At 41.2% G+C, this 16,381-nt stretch overlaps 1 protein-coding gene across 4 annotated transcripts in view; it reads right to left on the bottom strand.

Moving 5' to 3' along the window:
- Positions 1–5,246: 5,246 nt before the first annotated feature.
- TXNRD1 (thioredoxin reductase 1) overlaps positions 5,247–16,381 on the bottom strand; it is a 50,687-nt gene continuing 39,552 nt past the window's right edge. For all 4 annotated transcript variants that reach the window (XM_021296235.2, XM_065038880.1, XM_065038873.1 and 1 more), the window contains 4 exons: positions 14,153–14,260; positions 12,167–12,262; positions 10,055–10,189; positions 5,247–6,925 (listed from right to left, as the gene is read on the bottom strand). In XM_021296235.2, coding sequence (XP_021151910.2) covers positions 6,863–6,925; positions 10,055–10,189; positions 12,167–12,262; positions 14,153–14,260 — 402 coding nt within the window. In that variant the 3' untranslated portion in view covers positions 5,247–6,862. The remainder of the gene's footprint in view (positions 6,926–10,054; positions 10,190–12,166; positions 12,263–14,152; positions 14,261–16,381) is intronic.

Here is a 16,381-nt window from a genome sequence, read left to right as displayed (position 1 = left end):
GAGTGGTCCTGAGGTGAGTTTATCTGCAGAGGCAGCCCCAAGAGGATGCCTTTACCCATGCCAGCCATGGGACAGGTTCTGCCCATTGAGTGCCCTCGAAAAATAAACCACAAGTCCAGCGTTGAAGCCCTCATAGAGCAACGCTCATCTCATACATGGGCACCTTTCTATTCTGCTCCATCATGTTCTTCCAAGAGGAGCTTCCCACCATGCACAGGAGACCTGATACAGTCTGCGGACCAGGTGATGAAGAGGCTGAGCCAAGCAAGACCAGCGCGTTGGCCAAGGCCACTGCACAATCCTGGTCCAGCCTCCACAAATGCTCCACTGCATTGGGTTGAGCAGGCGGGACATGACACATAGTTGGGATAGAACTATGATGGCTATTACTCACCCTGTCTAAATGACATACTGACGATGAAGTGGGAGGAATGGCAGCTCCGGGGCAGGAGAGAATTACAGCCTGCTGCAGGAAGAAATGTTTAGAACCAACCCCACATTTCCCCCCTCTAGTTTGACACATGCACAATGTGGTACCACAGGAACAAGCTGTAGAAAGGGGGACTTTCAGCCTACCTGCTCAACAGGCATCTCTTGCTCCTTGCAAAGCACTGAACCCCCCGTGTCCCTGGGAGTCTGGGGGAGCCAGGCTGGGAATGGATCAAGCCCCCAACACACAGGTGCCCAGGGCCGGGACCCAACTGAGGGACAGGCGCCAGCGTGACTTCAGGGCATCCGGACCTGTGACTCCTGTCAGAGCTCTGGGAGACACAAAACACTCACAATTCACAAGCTGTAAAATCCAGCTCAGCTAAGCTGAGGTTCTTTTTAATTCAAGAAAATGCTGTCCTGTTAAAAAACAAATGCTTGTGCAATCAGTATTGCCCACCTGACTTCAGCTACTGAAAAGAAACCTTGAGAAACCTCATTTAAGCTATAAATGTGCAATGAACAGCAGTTTTGGTGTGTGGTGTTGGAGTGACCAATGCAAGTTTAACAGTTTAATGCAAACATAAGCCATTAATTTAAGGCAGTTATATTTAGCAGCCGTGGAACTAAAGGAGAAACAACCCTGGTGGGGCCAAGAAAAACACAAAGTCGGTGTGAGTCTCTCAGCATCCCCACTGCCACTGCCACCGCAGCGCTGACCTCCTGTGCCCTCTGCCACACACGGCTCCATCACAGTCTCCTGGCACCGCAGGGGAAGTTACTGCAAGTTGTGAGCTTTTATTTTCAGATACGCTGGTCGCGTTGGGACAACCAGACTCCTCACAAGAGGCAGTTACACTACAACACTAAACAGTGTTAATTTCTGTCATGCAGCTTCTTTCTCTGAGGTCTCACTTAATTCTGTGATGTAGCAAGGCCAAAGTGACACCGAAGGAAAATTTGCCTGGAGAAACCTTGAGTCGCCTCACCCCACAGTCCATATACATATATATATACACACACACACATATATATTTATATATATGGAAACAGAGGCCCTAGAGTGAGAAGACCAACTCAAGGCCAAACCCAAATGCAAATCACTGTTCTTGTTTGCCTCACATGACACTGCCATGGCACATGCACTTGCCATTGCGGATGGTATTGCCTATCAATTTACACTGCCATTAAAAGGGAAATCAGATCTTTAGGCTAAATGTGTTACCATTTGTTTTTGACAGCCAGGAACAATCAGAGCTTGATTTACCCTGCCCCTAACCTAGAATAAAACACAGAAAAGAAGTGCTCTTTGAGACACATATATATTCAAGAAAGAAGCAGCTGGTTTTAAGCACATTTGTCACTGTGTGCTCAGGTCACCTCCTGTTAAAGATAGGGATGGACGTTTGTCTGGGCCCACGGTGGCTGGCTGCGGCAAGTGATGGGTTCAGCAGCAGAAGATGCTCCATGGAGGGATCTGACCACAGCGTAACCTGCCCAGCAAAAAGCAATCACTTGCAGGCATCTAATGGTCAACCAACACAATGGGGCAGGTCAGGAATCACAGGTGGTCCTGAGCAAAGCCAGTCACGCAGCACTGCTAGGGGAAGGAAAGCCTTCCCTCTCCATCCTGTTATATATTGCCCTGTGTGTCAGCTTACCTTGTAATTTTAAGGGTTAAAAATGCTGTGGGAGAACTCCCTCAGAGAAGTCTGTGACTAGGAAGATTTTGTGGGAAAAAAAAGATAGAAAAGGCGATTGGATGATAAAGAAATTTTCTGTCTGAAGTCAAATTCTGCCCAACAGAACATGGGTCAGTAGCATTTGGCAAATAAAAGGAAAGCCAACATACAACTTTTCCCCAACATAAAAACCACAACAATCAACAATCCAGCAGCGCTCTGGCTGGATCATGGGAGCAGAGCGAGAGGGATGGAAACAGGGACCATGTGTGGGGGAAGTGCATCCCCAAAACCTGGTGACTCCCCAGGTCCCTGTAGCAGGTGCAGCTGCTCCCCACCCAGGTGTCACTCACCCATCAGCAGCATCCTGCACCCCTGGGCAGGCAGTTCCTGTGGCTGGGTGACCCTTACGGGCCAGCTGGACCCTCAACATGTGGGGCTGAGCAAGGCCTGGAAGTCCATGAGCCGTGCCTTCCACTGGGACAAGGTGGCAGATCATAATTCACAGGCATCCCGCAAACCCCACAAAGGCAGCACATCATTGCAGACACCCTCCTGCACATCTCAAGCCGAGTGGTCCCTGGGGAGCCCTCTCAGCTGCCTCGCCCCACCAGCAAGTCCTCTGCTACCCCTGACGGACAACACAGCAGCTGCTGCCCTGTGCTCTGCCTTCCCCTTTCCCCATCTACAACCCTTCCCACCTCACACCATGGCCCCACACACCACCTTCCCCTCCTCTCTGATAAATGCCCAAGCCTTCGCTCTGCTCCCACCTCCCTGACAGCAGCCTCCAAAACAAAATCCCACACTGAAACAAATAGTGAATCAAGGGTGGAAACCTTTCAGGACCGTCCTCCCAATTTGTGCACGCGGAAGGGAGGTAAGTGGTGTGGCAGATCCTTTGAAAGCAGTTTCGCACCATCCCATGCAGAGGACAGCTGAGCAATCAGAACAGCCAGCCTTCAGAGAGAAAGGGCTCCCGAAACTTCGGTCTCAGCAAAGCTGCCATTTTACCGCAAACATTTATACCATATTTTGACCTGAAAGGAGTCTGTCAAGTCTTATATGGAAGACTCAGCCATCTGGCCCCTTCTTCACACTCCTGCATTGGCACGGCGTGCACCAGCAGCACATAGCCATGGCTTTTCTCCTATCGTCATCCACCAGCTGCTATGTGGCAGCACAGACCAAGGGACAGCCAGAGAGAAGATGATTATGAGCTTCACGAGCACAAGGCACAGCAAGACACCTACGCTACCATGAAGCCCCCAGCACCCATGGCATTTTTTCAGGAGATCCACTTGGTCTGAAACTGGTCTTACCCCATTCTACGGCTCTGCAATTGGAGGGTCTCCTGCGCTGGGACTCAGGGCTGGACAGGCAGGTGTGAAGGAGGGAAGGCAGGATCCAAGTTGGAATACGAGACTTTGGGCAAGTGAGGATTGCTCCAGCTCCTCACACCAGGGGGAGAGGGATAAAAGGGGAATGATCAGCTGGGCTGAGGGAACTTGAAAAAAAAAGTCATTCTTGGAGCTGTCAGTGAAACTCTATTAACTCCTTGCTGAAGTTAGTGAAATTTGCTATCTGCATTTTTATCTGTAACACCTTAAGATGATTCTCACTCTATGATAAGAGTGCCAAAAAAATAGTGAATAACTCATAAATATGAACCAAATATAAATACCATATAATGTATTACATTTTCTGATATATACTCCCAAAGGGTGCCATACCAAATGTGTGTTTAATTTGATATAAACATTAAATACTTTGCTTTGGCATTTAATACATCCTTATGCAATGTTATTGTATATTATATATATCTCTATCATCATACACAGATGACACAGGAACACACACCAGAAAATGTTTTCCTTCTGGAAAGGAGAGGAAGAAAGGAGCATTAAAGACCCTGCAAAAAAGAAAAAGCCTCATAGTTTTAAATTTAAAGTAAATATAAAAGTAATTAAACCCAACAACTACTGAATTTTAAGTGTAAAACCACACATTATTAATGATCACATAACCCAGTGGAATAGACACGTGTGGGTCTGGTCTTGCAAAGCCAAGTTCATACACACCTTTAGTCCCTACAGTCCAGGATCTCACTTTCCTAAAGATTTGTTTGAAAATAAAGCTGCTGTCCATGTGCTTAACCATGAACAGCTGCACTGCCCAACAGCTCAGGAACTCCTGGGGTTTCAGGAGTCACACAGATGGTGGCCAGTGCAAACACTAGAAGGTTGTTTTCCTAATTAATTTTTAAGTATGTCCTTCTCATATGTTTAACATGCAAAAAATGCACATAAAATAGCCCCCAACACTGCTTCTCAGAGAAATATCTACCTTCGAAATTGTGCTGGTTTTGTTAAAAACCAAGTTTCTCTTTTAGTGAATTTGTCTGTCAGCTAAAGCCTTCATATTAGCTGCATTTTCCTGGAGAACCAGATACGTGTTTTGGTAAACCTAGCAATGAAATGCGAAGTTATTGATAAGCATGGATGGACATCTCGCGAGAGGGACAATGAGAAACAGGCGACCAAGAAACTGACCAATGAAGTATAACATTCCATTCACTTGAATACTTCATATAAAAGTGGGAGATCACGAGGATCTCATCCCTTTACTTTTTTCCCTTTTGCTTATGGCCAACATTAGGAGAGGACCTTGCTAGTCATCTCTGCAAACTGAGGCCTAGAGAGAGACTGAATCCAGCTCCGGTTGGCTGCAGAGTCCAATCCAGGACTTCAGGTGCCGGCTCTGCAGTTGCTGGGACTTAAGATTGTTTTTGTATATTTTGTATTACTTTCTCTATTCTTATTAGTAGCATTAGTAAAACATTGTTAATTTTTCCAACTCTCTTCTCTCTGTCCTTCTGTCCCTCCCGATTGCCTGTCCTGAGTGGGAAGGGGGGAGAGGGAGGGGCAAAAGGGGGAAGCGGGGGAGGAGACGAGGTTAACAATACATCTGCCACGATTCTATTGTCACCCCGCAATCAAAACCCTCAACAGAAATTCGAGACTGAAACAAATCACAGGTGGGTTTGTCAAGGTGCCATCTTCCGGCCTTAAAAAAAAAGTCAGTTTGTTGTCACCTGGTTTCTCTGCTTGGAAGAGATATCAAAATGAGCACCTGTTTGTGCAAATATTCCATTTATTTAATAAACTGGCCAGAAAAATACCACCACAAACCATTCTTTATACCATACAAAACATGTTGAAAAATCCTTCAGTTATGTATAAGTTTATAAAAATAACTTAAAACACTATTCTATAAATCTCAGTAGAAATACATTCATTACCACGTAGAAATTTCGGTATAAGGCATTTTGCCCAGAGGGTTGCAGAATTTACCCCCTATTTACAGTGCACTACTAAACTCCTGAGAACCATTTAATAAAAGTAATCCAAACCCTTCTGCTACAACAGAGAGAAATGAAAAAAAACAGATCAAAAAGCACATTCATTTCCATTACAAAGAGGCATTTTTACCATTTCTTGATAAATCTGTATATGCAGTTTATCCAATACAGGAGGAATATTCAAAAATCTGTTATTTTTCATGGAAACCTCTGTTTTAAAAGTAGCATTTTCTTAATTAACTAAAAAACAAAGCACAGATGGAACTAGATACAGCTTTTTAGGACGTATCTACACAAAAAAATTTTTCACTGTTGGTTTTCAGGGGTTAAGTGGGGGGTTTGTTTGCTTGGGGGGCAGGGGAGTGTATGGCTGGGGTTTTTTTTATTCTACTGGCCCACTAATCTGAGGAAAGTCTCAATACTACTGTGCTTAAAGTGGCCTGCGTAGACCTCAAACAGTGCAGCATAGGATAGTTCATCTGGACAGGCAGAATTTATTCAAATTTAATAAAGTTGCACAGAGCTCTTGGAAGTATTATTCATTCCACATTGGAATTCTGTCAGTTCCAATTTGGATTAATTATAATCACATAAGCTGCAAAATAAACCTAAGAAGATCACATCTGTGTTATGTGCATGGTTTTTACTGTCAGGAGAAAAAACCCAAAACTTTCAGTGCAGCAAGGCCTTAATAAAAAATACTTTACTTTCTCACCAAGGAGAATGTTTTCAACATTAAGTATCTCTAAACTAAACAGTCACAATAGAGTCAGTTTGGAAGTCAAAAAATATGTTATTCTAGATAGCACTAAGCTTTTTCTCCCCAAGAATATCTTCTTCCCTGTGATCAAGCTTGTAAATACAACTTCCCCTCCATAGGCATGTGAGCTGGTAAAACACACGCTCATAAGGGGACCTTACAATTACTGTGTTATAAACCAGTACACAGGGGCACTTGACAATTATTTGAACTTGGGACACTATTCTTCAGTTCAGAAGTGTTTTGTTCGGGTAAGAAACTAGAGAGGAATAAAAAACCAAACCAGACCAGCTCTTGTCCAGCTGTGCTAGCAGTTCTTCCATCACTGCCCACCAGACAACGCAGGCTTCAGGCTATGACTTCATGAAAGCATTCGTTAATGCCTTGCTAAGCAACAGCTCCACAGTCAATATTCCCATTGCATTGCTAAACGCCAGTCAGTCACCGCAAGTGACCAACTCTCGCAGAGCTCTTCTCTCCTCGGGATGAGGGAACGCTCTGGTTAAGATCTACACATTTCTGCAGATGACTGAAGATGACTTCTCCCCAAACCTTTCTTCTGAATTGCAGGAGTCAGCCACTGCGATGAAAGTCAGTCTCTGGCAAAAGCAAGAATGGGGGTCTTTAACCTCAGCAGCCAGCCTGAAGGGTATTTTCACCAGAACGTTTAGTCACAGACAGAGTGGTGAATATCTTAAGAGAAAAAAGAAAAAAAGACAAATTTTAGTGTGTCTAGAATGAATTTTCACTTCTAGAAGATGAACCTGGGCATAGTGCTCAAAGCCATTTCTTAAAGTCATAAAATAATAATGAAAAGCATACATTCAAAATCCTTGCTACTAAATAGCACCCACATATACAAATCCCCTTTGTTCTCTTCATTTACCTTATGGTCTTCCTTCTACAGCGAAAAAGAAAGAATCAAGGAAATCACATGGCTTTGTACCACCTTTTGTCTTAATATTCCCAAAGATAACTCCACTTTCCCAGCAAATAAGTTAACTCAAGGCTACAGCACTTGGGGACAACAGGAACTTTGCCTCTGTACCTTTCTAGATATTATAGAAATGTCAAACTGATTGCTGATGTAGGTATTATGTCTGGGATTTGCATCCTCTGGACAATAGCTAAGAATCACTTAGTAAATCTAGTCTGAAAAAGCCCAGTTTTTGCTGCTTTCGAGTCACATAGAAGAAAACAACATTTTCAAGCATAACTACTTTAAAATTAAAAAGTATCAAAATTCCAGAAGAAAAATTCTACAAAACCTTGTTTAAAATCAGAAGTTTACTATGCAAATAATTACATAGTTAGGCATAGATATATAATAGAAAAAGGAAAAAAGGAAATCAAACCCACTTCTATCTAAATGGTTCAAAGTTGCAATAATTACCTATCATCAAAGCCATCTCTCATGAAAATTAAACATAGCACAGAAAAAAGTCTATACACATTTCAGTTATGCAAATAACACTGAAGTACCTAAAGATAATGGGGACCTGAAAGCCCCACAGTTCTCTAAGTAGGAGCTTTGCTGCCTTAAGGCTGCTAGCAGCTATTCAGAGAACATCAATGAATGATATACCTCTTCCACTTTCTATAAGCCTGTGAAGCATTATGCACATATCAGGAACACAAATGCATGTCTAATATACATGGCAGAAGAACAGCAACATATTTAAACTATAGTGCATGGCTTGAGACAGGGTTTCCAACTCTCGGTTCTGATCCACCAACTGACAACATTTATTATTATCATCTCACTTTGAAAGATGAAGATTAAAAAGCACAGAATTTATCTGCTTTCTTGTCAGCCCAATTGCAAGCTCTGGCTGTGCTTGCCTGTTCCAACAGCCATGGGTACCATGCAGCTCCCTAGATCCAGCAAGCTAGCTGGGAGACATTCGATAATTATTGGAAACAAGAGGTTTGGGACAGAATTTGTTAGTTATTCGAGTGAAAACAAAGCCTTAGAACCAAGGACTGGAAAGCCATCATTAGCTAACTCAAAGAATCACTCCAGCCTTCAGAAGACACTTTCTCTTCATCACAGATACTGGATTACACACACCTGTATTTCAAACAGTGCAGCACAGCCTAAGCTGAGGTAATTCTCTGTAAGGCTGAGGTCCTACCAACCTGTACTCACACTTATCTGCACTTTGCCTTGCAAGAAGTTCCTTTCAGAGTTCAGGTTTTCTGCACAATAAAATGCTGCTACAATAAGAGAAGTGAAATCTGGCTCTAATTTGCAAGCAGTGAGAAACGGGACACTCACCTCAGTCTTACAGTCTTCTTCAAGTTGAGTAATACCATTTTTCGACCAAGGAATTAGTACTAATGCCAGTAAAGATGTCAGTATTTGACCCTGCAAAACTGTCCCTTTCCTGCTCAGATCATACTTCATTTTCCTTAGTTTTTGCATGGATGTAAGATAAAAATAATCCTGATGTTATCCATCATTCTATTCATCCAGATATGTGCAGTCCTCACAAATTCAAAACAATTTTTTAGCTTTTTTTCTATCAAAGAGTACCATGTACCAACTTGCACTTTGTTTTTTGTTTATTGCTGAAGAGATTAAATTAAGTAACATGCATTAAAAAAACCCTTTGAAGACTGCCACTAAAAGTGATTGCTGTTCCCTGGAGCTTTTAAATAGCATATTTTTCCTGAGCCAATTTCTTCCTCCTCCACTCAAACAAATATGATTATCTGAAATTACCTTCCTAAATTATGTCTAATCATCATTCTATTCAGTTTCAATTTTAGCAGCTCAGATGTCCAGAATAAATTATGACTATCATCCTCTCTTCACACTGCATATGCTAATATCCTGCTTGAGTTCACAGGTTTGAATGCCTCAGAGTGCCCCCTCCACAGGGCCTCTGGTAAGATGAAGACCTGCCAACCCTCTTCAGGGGCTTCCAAGAACACCATTAGACACTACTACAGAAAGAAAAATCCAGAATCCGTGTTGCTGATGCTCTGAAGATCATTCAGATTGCTAGCAGTCCATTCCATTAATAGAGCTCATATTATATTTCTTGTATTTGTGTGGAAACACAAGAGAAGTGGACTTCAGTTCTGCAGAGCAGCATTCTGCTGTTATCTACTAATATATGTAGCCAACACATGCAGGTAAAAAGGCAGATTCTGTACAAAGACCTACAGAGGTGATATACAGTTTTTGCAGGGATCCTCAGCTAACAGAAACTGGTCCTAATGCAACTAAAATTAGAGGAGCACCTCAGATTTCCTCCACCTGTTGGAGGAAATTAAGCTCTTCTTTAAAGAAGAACAGCAAGACAAACATAAGAAAAAAAATGGTTATGTGGCCTTGTGTACTTCACTTTTAAAGTGAAGTCCTAGAGAGAAAAGAAGAGATCTTTAAAAGAGTAGAATTTATTAGAAATAATTGTCGTGTAGCTGGTTCCCTTCCGTGGCATGAGTTTATAAGTTTGAGTACACATATAGAAAAAAAATGAGCTTCGACAACCACTTTAGCAGAAACAGTATTTGAAGCCTTCATAAATGGATTTTTGAGTGGGAGAAAAAGTCTGTACTTCCCAGTAGAGGGAGCACTGGATTTGGGGAGACCATAAACATTTCACAAATGTACAACACTAGGAAAAATAATCCCAGATTAAACCTAAATGTTAGGTTTCTAAATACTACAAACAGATCATTTCCTGTCCTTCCCTCCCCTCCTACTTACCCCTAAATTCAGACCCTTTTAAAAGAGCTCTGCTGTTCAGATTTCCAACACCTGAGCCCAGAATGCTATGGAAGCTGAGATATGAGGTGACTTCATATACAAACCTCTGCACAGACAGGATGAATTCCTATGGTGCTGTCCAGCTGTTCTTTTGTCATCCCACATTTAATAGCAGCTGCAAACCCTTGGGTGACTTCTCCAGCGTTTGGACCAAGGACATGGAAACCAATGACTCTCTCCTAAACAGCAAAGACAATGAAATGCAAGCGCAGTCATGCATTCAGTTCTCTTTAGACAACATGAAAGGTTTTCTTACTCAGAATACATAATTCTGTCAAACACACCACGAATTAATGACACCACACAAGTGTGAACTATCATTAGCATCAACAAATGGGAGCTAGCCAGTATAGTTTTGTTATCTCTTCAAAAAGGAAAAGATTCAAGTAGGAACTCAAGAATCAGCTTCCTCACAAAGTTTTGTGCACAAGTCCTCTGTTCACATCAGCAGCATATGAATTTAACACACACCATAGTTTATGTTTGATTATTGCCTGTGTCCAAATTGCAAACATTTAAATTTTATTCAGACAAGCTATCCACCAATTTCGACAGACTGGTTGCCCAAGTAAAGATGAGTACCTTGCACAAAGGTTTGCAACATGAGGGCCTGTGCTAGGTGGCTACATGCTGTGTATCTATTGAAGAAATTTCAGTTTGATAGCTGCTTGCAGGAAAAGGCCGCAAGCTGAAGCTCTGGTTATCACATCTGCACTACTGTCCAACTGCAAAATACATCAAACTGTGTTACATCCTCAGCAAACACTCAGCAGAACAAGCTGTACTGACTTGACTTGCTTTTCTTAAAGAAAAACTTGCTTCTCTAAGAAAAGCAAGCCTCTAGCAAATGCCAACTGCTGTGGGCTTCAGTGGCTTTCAGGGCATTAATCAGATTTTGCTGAGCATAGATGTAGCCTAGTTGGGTATCAAAAGTTATCTGCTCCTCCCACAAAATATCACATATGAGGCAGTGTGGATACTTAGTACAGTGAAAGGTTAGTTTTCTTTCACTAAGCCTGGAGGACTGAGACTTACCACAGGGTTTATTTATATAAGAAAAGCTATAATTATGTAATAAGTGAAATTGAATTATCCTTATTTTCCTTTAAAAGTATGTACACATGTAGAAATAAAACCATAGTAGTAAAACTGGAGTAAACTACAGTTTTTAACAGTTTTTACTGAACAAAGTTCAGTAACTTTTTAGACACTTAAACACATTCCAAATTTTCAAGAGAAGAAGTGGAAATGAATGAAACACTTTAAATCACCATTAAGCCTTTTCATTCTCTTAAGTAACTTTGGATTAGGAACATTTATTGCTGCCTTGCCTTAAACCTTGACAGTTCTAAAGTAGCTTCCACACTAGCACAAACTCCTCCAGAAAGAGAAGGGCAAAACCAGACAGGTTTGTACATTTTACAAAACTGTGACAATGATGCTTAAAAGGACTGCAGTAAGATAAATCTGTATTAAGATTTATCATATTATTAAAATCAACCAAGCTTTTATCGAACAGATGATGATCATTCAGAGGGGGGCACACCAATTCTTTGACGAATTAGTAATATTTTTTGTGCTTTAGCAGGTACTGTACACTTCCATAGCCAGGAAGTTCTACCCTACTCCAAGGATAATCCTGGCATGATCACACTAAATGAGATTTCTACAGGCAAAATACATTAATCCTGTTAGAACGATCTCAAGACTTTTTGCAGACACATGTGGATTTGCAGAGGTAACAAGTTGTGATGGTTTCTGCGACCTCAATTTCAGAAAGAAGAATCTCCCAGAAAAGAATGTTCCAGTTTGGGGAAGGACGACTAAGAAAAACAGATATGATTTCTAACCATTTTTACATGCATTGATTCACTCACTTTTCATATTTAATGAACAGTCTCAGAGATCTCTACTTCTTGTTTTACATAAATGGAAAAAGTACCATATACCAATAATGGCAGAATTTTCTATTGTACTGAGGGCCATTTTTTAATAAACAAAAGCATTGTACCACTATAAATAGTTATTAAATTTTAAAAGGTACAAAATTTTAAATTAATTTTTAATTTGTTAAAAATAACCTATTTATAAGCTGTAGTTTCAACAGTCCCTGAACACAGAGCTGCTGTTTTCCCTGGAAGGAAACATGCACTTACATTATCTTGAATATTGCAAATTATCTTTGCATAGCATTTGTTGTTGTCTCTGGATGGCACAGTCCATTCCAGTGGCCAGAAATGACTATGATACACCTGGAAATACAACACAGGTTAAACAAAATAAAGTTGTGTAATTCCACAGCAGAGAGCATCATCTTCCAAAATTGGCAGATTATCTTAATTTGTCTTTTCTACCTCCAAAGGCAGAGCTTTACTACTGACAGCAATTGCTTTTGGAAAAGCTTTAAACAATTGTGACACAGCACAAAGATAAACTACTAATAACTCTTTATTAGTGATCAGCCATGCATGCAGAATTTACAACACTTGAAATCCAGGTGAGGCTCTTTCTCCTTGATGAATGCCAAAGAAGGAAGCCTCTACGAAACAAGCACTAGTGTCACCCAATAAATAAATGTTAAAAAAAAAAGGCAACTCTAAGTGTATTACACTTCCAGGAAGCATTTCACCATGCTCTCATCAAATGAGACAAATACAAAAGACTGTATTGTCATTGGGTCTAACCAGGATGAAGGCAAAACTGTTTCTCAGAGCAGAGGAGGGATGAAATGGCCTCAGTCTGGGTTTAGGAGACATGAGGGCATGCTTTTTTGCATGGTCTCTCAGATTATGTAGCACTGCTAGATTGAAAGTACATATAAAAAACCCAAACAAACAACAAAAACCTAAACAAAAACCTGCTTGCCCACCTGTCACAGCATGTATCTCAGAAAACGATGGGGTGTTTTGAGGCACAGTTCTGCCCAGAACTCTCAACAGCGCCCATGATAAGCTAACCTCAGAATTATTACTATTTGAAAGAGGTTTTTAATTGATCACAACTTGAGTAAAAATATGTCCCTGCACAAACTAGGAGAGTCAGTTCAATGTTTTCCATATTAATGAGGTTATAAAGGATTTATAAGCATCACTATCTGAAACTGAATGTAACAGATCTGAATGACAGATGCAACTCAATAATCCTACTGAAGCTTGCAAAAGCCAATACGTTGACATGATAAAAGAGGTCAAAAACTATTCTGAAAATGGAAAGTGCATTTTCCACAAAGAAGGGTCCATTGTTTCACATGTAATGGCAAGAATTCATCTCAATAAAAAAAATTGACAGTGTATATACAAACTTTGTGGGGAGAACAGAATTTAAATCCCTGCCCTGTAGTCAGGTTAACAGCACTTGACACATTGCCATAAATAAAGTAAATAAGTCATATTTACTACTTTTCTCCACAGTCCAAGTCAAAAAAATATAGCAGGTAAAGCTAAGAGGGGGAGACAAGTTCTCAACTTCATGAGCCATCATGTTTCTGCTTATTTCCCCAAATAATGCTCCTCAGACGATCTTCACAGGACATAAAAGTTCAGCTTATTGCCAGACTCTCTCCTCTCACGTTTTCTGTAATGTGGTCTGTACAGTATTTTGTAAGAACAGCCTCAGGCACTAAGTGCTTACATATGTCTAATTTCACTCTTGACCAGTAATCCTAGCCAATGAAAAGGGATCCCTCACGTGAGTAAAATTAAGTGCATACCTCCTTGCAGAGTCAAAATAAACAGGAGAAATGAGCATAAAAACATTTAGCTTTATAGAGAAAAAAATCTAGGAATTTGCCACACTGTAGCTACAAAAAGCTCCAATTTGACATTAAAACCAATGTATTGCTTCCAACACATACCCAGCTTTAATTTGTCCTAAATATTTGCAGACACAAATAAACCTTTATTTTTTTTGTAACCAAATATTCCATCTTCAAGCCCTGTTTGCCAAAAATAGGACATATTTGCAACTGGAGCTACTGGAATTGTGGACTGTTTTTATAACATGCCTAGGAAGTGCCAAGGAAGATAAAAATGTAACTAGTCACCTCCTGCCCTTACTTCAGAGCACAGAATGCTGTTTTAGTTGACTCTTATTTTAAACTACAAACTGGGAACTTAAAATCCAGATGAAACTAAAACATTTACCTCAATGTTTTCCTCCCCAAACTTCTCCACTGCGGCCTCTTCAGAATACCCACAGGCTCCATATTCAAGAGGAGTGAATACAGTGGTTGGAACATTCACATAGTCACACTGTGTGTCATTCAAAACAAAACATCACACCACATTAGTAATAAGATCAGCACAATGGGTAAAAACTGAGCAGTCTGAAATTCAAACAGGAAAAAAAACTTGGATTATTTATAATTCTGAAAGCTACTTTTTTTTAAATTTTAAAAAATGTTTTAAATTAAACTACAGTTTTGGTGTTGTCCCTCTCAGAGATGTTAACTAGAGCAAGAACAGAATGACACTTTAAAGCCACACTGACATTAGTATGTGCAGATTAAAAGGAAGAAGAAACTCAGTGCCCTCCTTTAAAATGTTCCAGGTCACAGGTCGCATGGGAGATAAACATTAAATTGTTCAACTGCTTCTACAGAGTGTGCTATTTTAACCAGGAATGCTGCAAAGAAAAGAACACCAAACACCACCTAGTTCTTTGGCCTAGGAGATGACAAAAAACCAAATACATAACTACAGGCACTTGGAGGGACAGCTAGAACTAGAGCTGATAGCATGTGCCTGATCACATCTCATGAAAGACAAACACTGATCCCTGACTTCACTGGAGCTTTAGGGTGTCCTACAGTCTCACTGTCCAGGCAACTTGCTTACACTTGATCACACTCACCGTAAAGAGGTTTTTTCTTATGCTTAAATGGAATTTTCCTGTGTTTCAGTTTTAACCCATTACTTCTTGTCTTTGCACTTTATATCACTGAAAAGAGTCTGGCTCCATCTCCTTTACCATCACGTAGGAGCACACATTGATGTAAGAGCCTCCCAAGCCATGTCTTCTGTAAGGTATAAAAAGTCCCAGCTGTCTCGGCATTTCCTCCTGTGTCAGATCCTCCAGTCCCTTAATCATAGTCACAGCCCTTTGTTGGACTCCCCCTAGTTTGTCCATATACTTCTTCTACTGGGAAGCCCCAAACTGGACACAAAATCCAAACCTGTCTTGCCAGTGCCAAAATGCGGGGAGAAAGGCCACATCCCACCCACTGGCAATGCTCTGCCAGGATGCATCTGCAGGATGCAGTCTAGGATGCCACTGGCCTTCTTTGCTATGAGGCCACAGTCCTGTCTCACAGTCAGTTTGTCCTCCAGACCCCCTGGAGCCTTCTCTACACAGCTGCTTTCCAGCTGGTGGGTCCACAGACTGTGCCCATGCATGGGGTTACACCTCTCCAGGTGCAGGACTTTGCAATTCTCCTTGCTGAATTTCATGACATTCCTGTCAGCCAATTTCTCCAGTCTGACAAGGTCCCTCTGAGTGACAACACAACCATCTGCTGCGTCAGTCACTCCCCCCATCTGCAAACTTGCTGACGGTGCACTGTCTCATTATCCAGATCAGTAATGAAGATGTCAAATGGTACTGGACCAAGGAACCAACCCCATGGTACCCCACTAGTGACCCGTCTCCAGCTGGTCTTTGTAATGCTGGTCACAACCCTTTAAGCCTGGCAGTATAGTCCCAAAACAGGGTTCTTTAGCTGGTGTGCATACAAATGAGCCAAATTTAGCACACAGAGACGAGATATTGTTTATTGCAGAGCTGCATGAATCTGGATGCTGGAATAAAGCCAAAATAATAAATAAAGTAAAAGGCATTATATACAAAATCTTACCACTACGGTCACACCCTGAAGAGCCAACTGGTCACAGATTTGCATATTACATTACATAATCATTTTAGTGTAAAATGAGCAACATTCAGCTAAAGGACACTTTATCCAACACTCTCAAGATACGTGTTAAAGTAAAACTCAACTAATTGTGCGGGCTGCAGAATGTCTAAAGCTGCAATGTCAGTAGTGTCTGTAGTTTGTGATTAGGTGTTTCGTAAGTCACTCTTTGTTATATGAGTGGACTGACCTAAAACTGAAAGCATTTATGTATCTTTAGGTTAGCAATTGCTGACAGGATTCATTCTTTCAAGTGATGACAGCAGTTCAGCCGGTTTTCAGCCCACCTCACTGCCCACTTAGCTAACCTGTATTTAATTGGTTTGTCTATGAGAATGTTATGGGACACGGCATCAAAAGCCTCACTGAAGTCAGAGCAAACAACATCCACTGCTATATCCCCATATCCATCAAATCAGTCACTTTTCACAGCAGGCCTGCAGGCTGGTCAGCTCTAATTTCT

This window comes from Columba livia, chromosome 1 (assembly GCF_036013475.1).
Source record: "Columba livia isolate bColLiv1 breed racing homer chromosome 1, bColLiv1.pat.W.v2, whole genome shotgun sequence".
In the NCBI taxonomy this organism is placed as follows: Eukaryota; Metazoa; Chordata; class Aves; order Columbiformes; family Columbidae; genus Columba; species Columba livia.
This window is presented reverse-complemented; position numbering and strand designations above follow the sequence as displayed.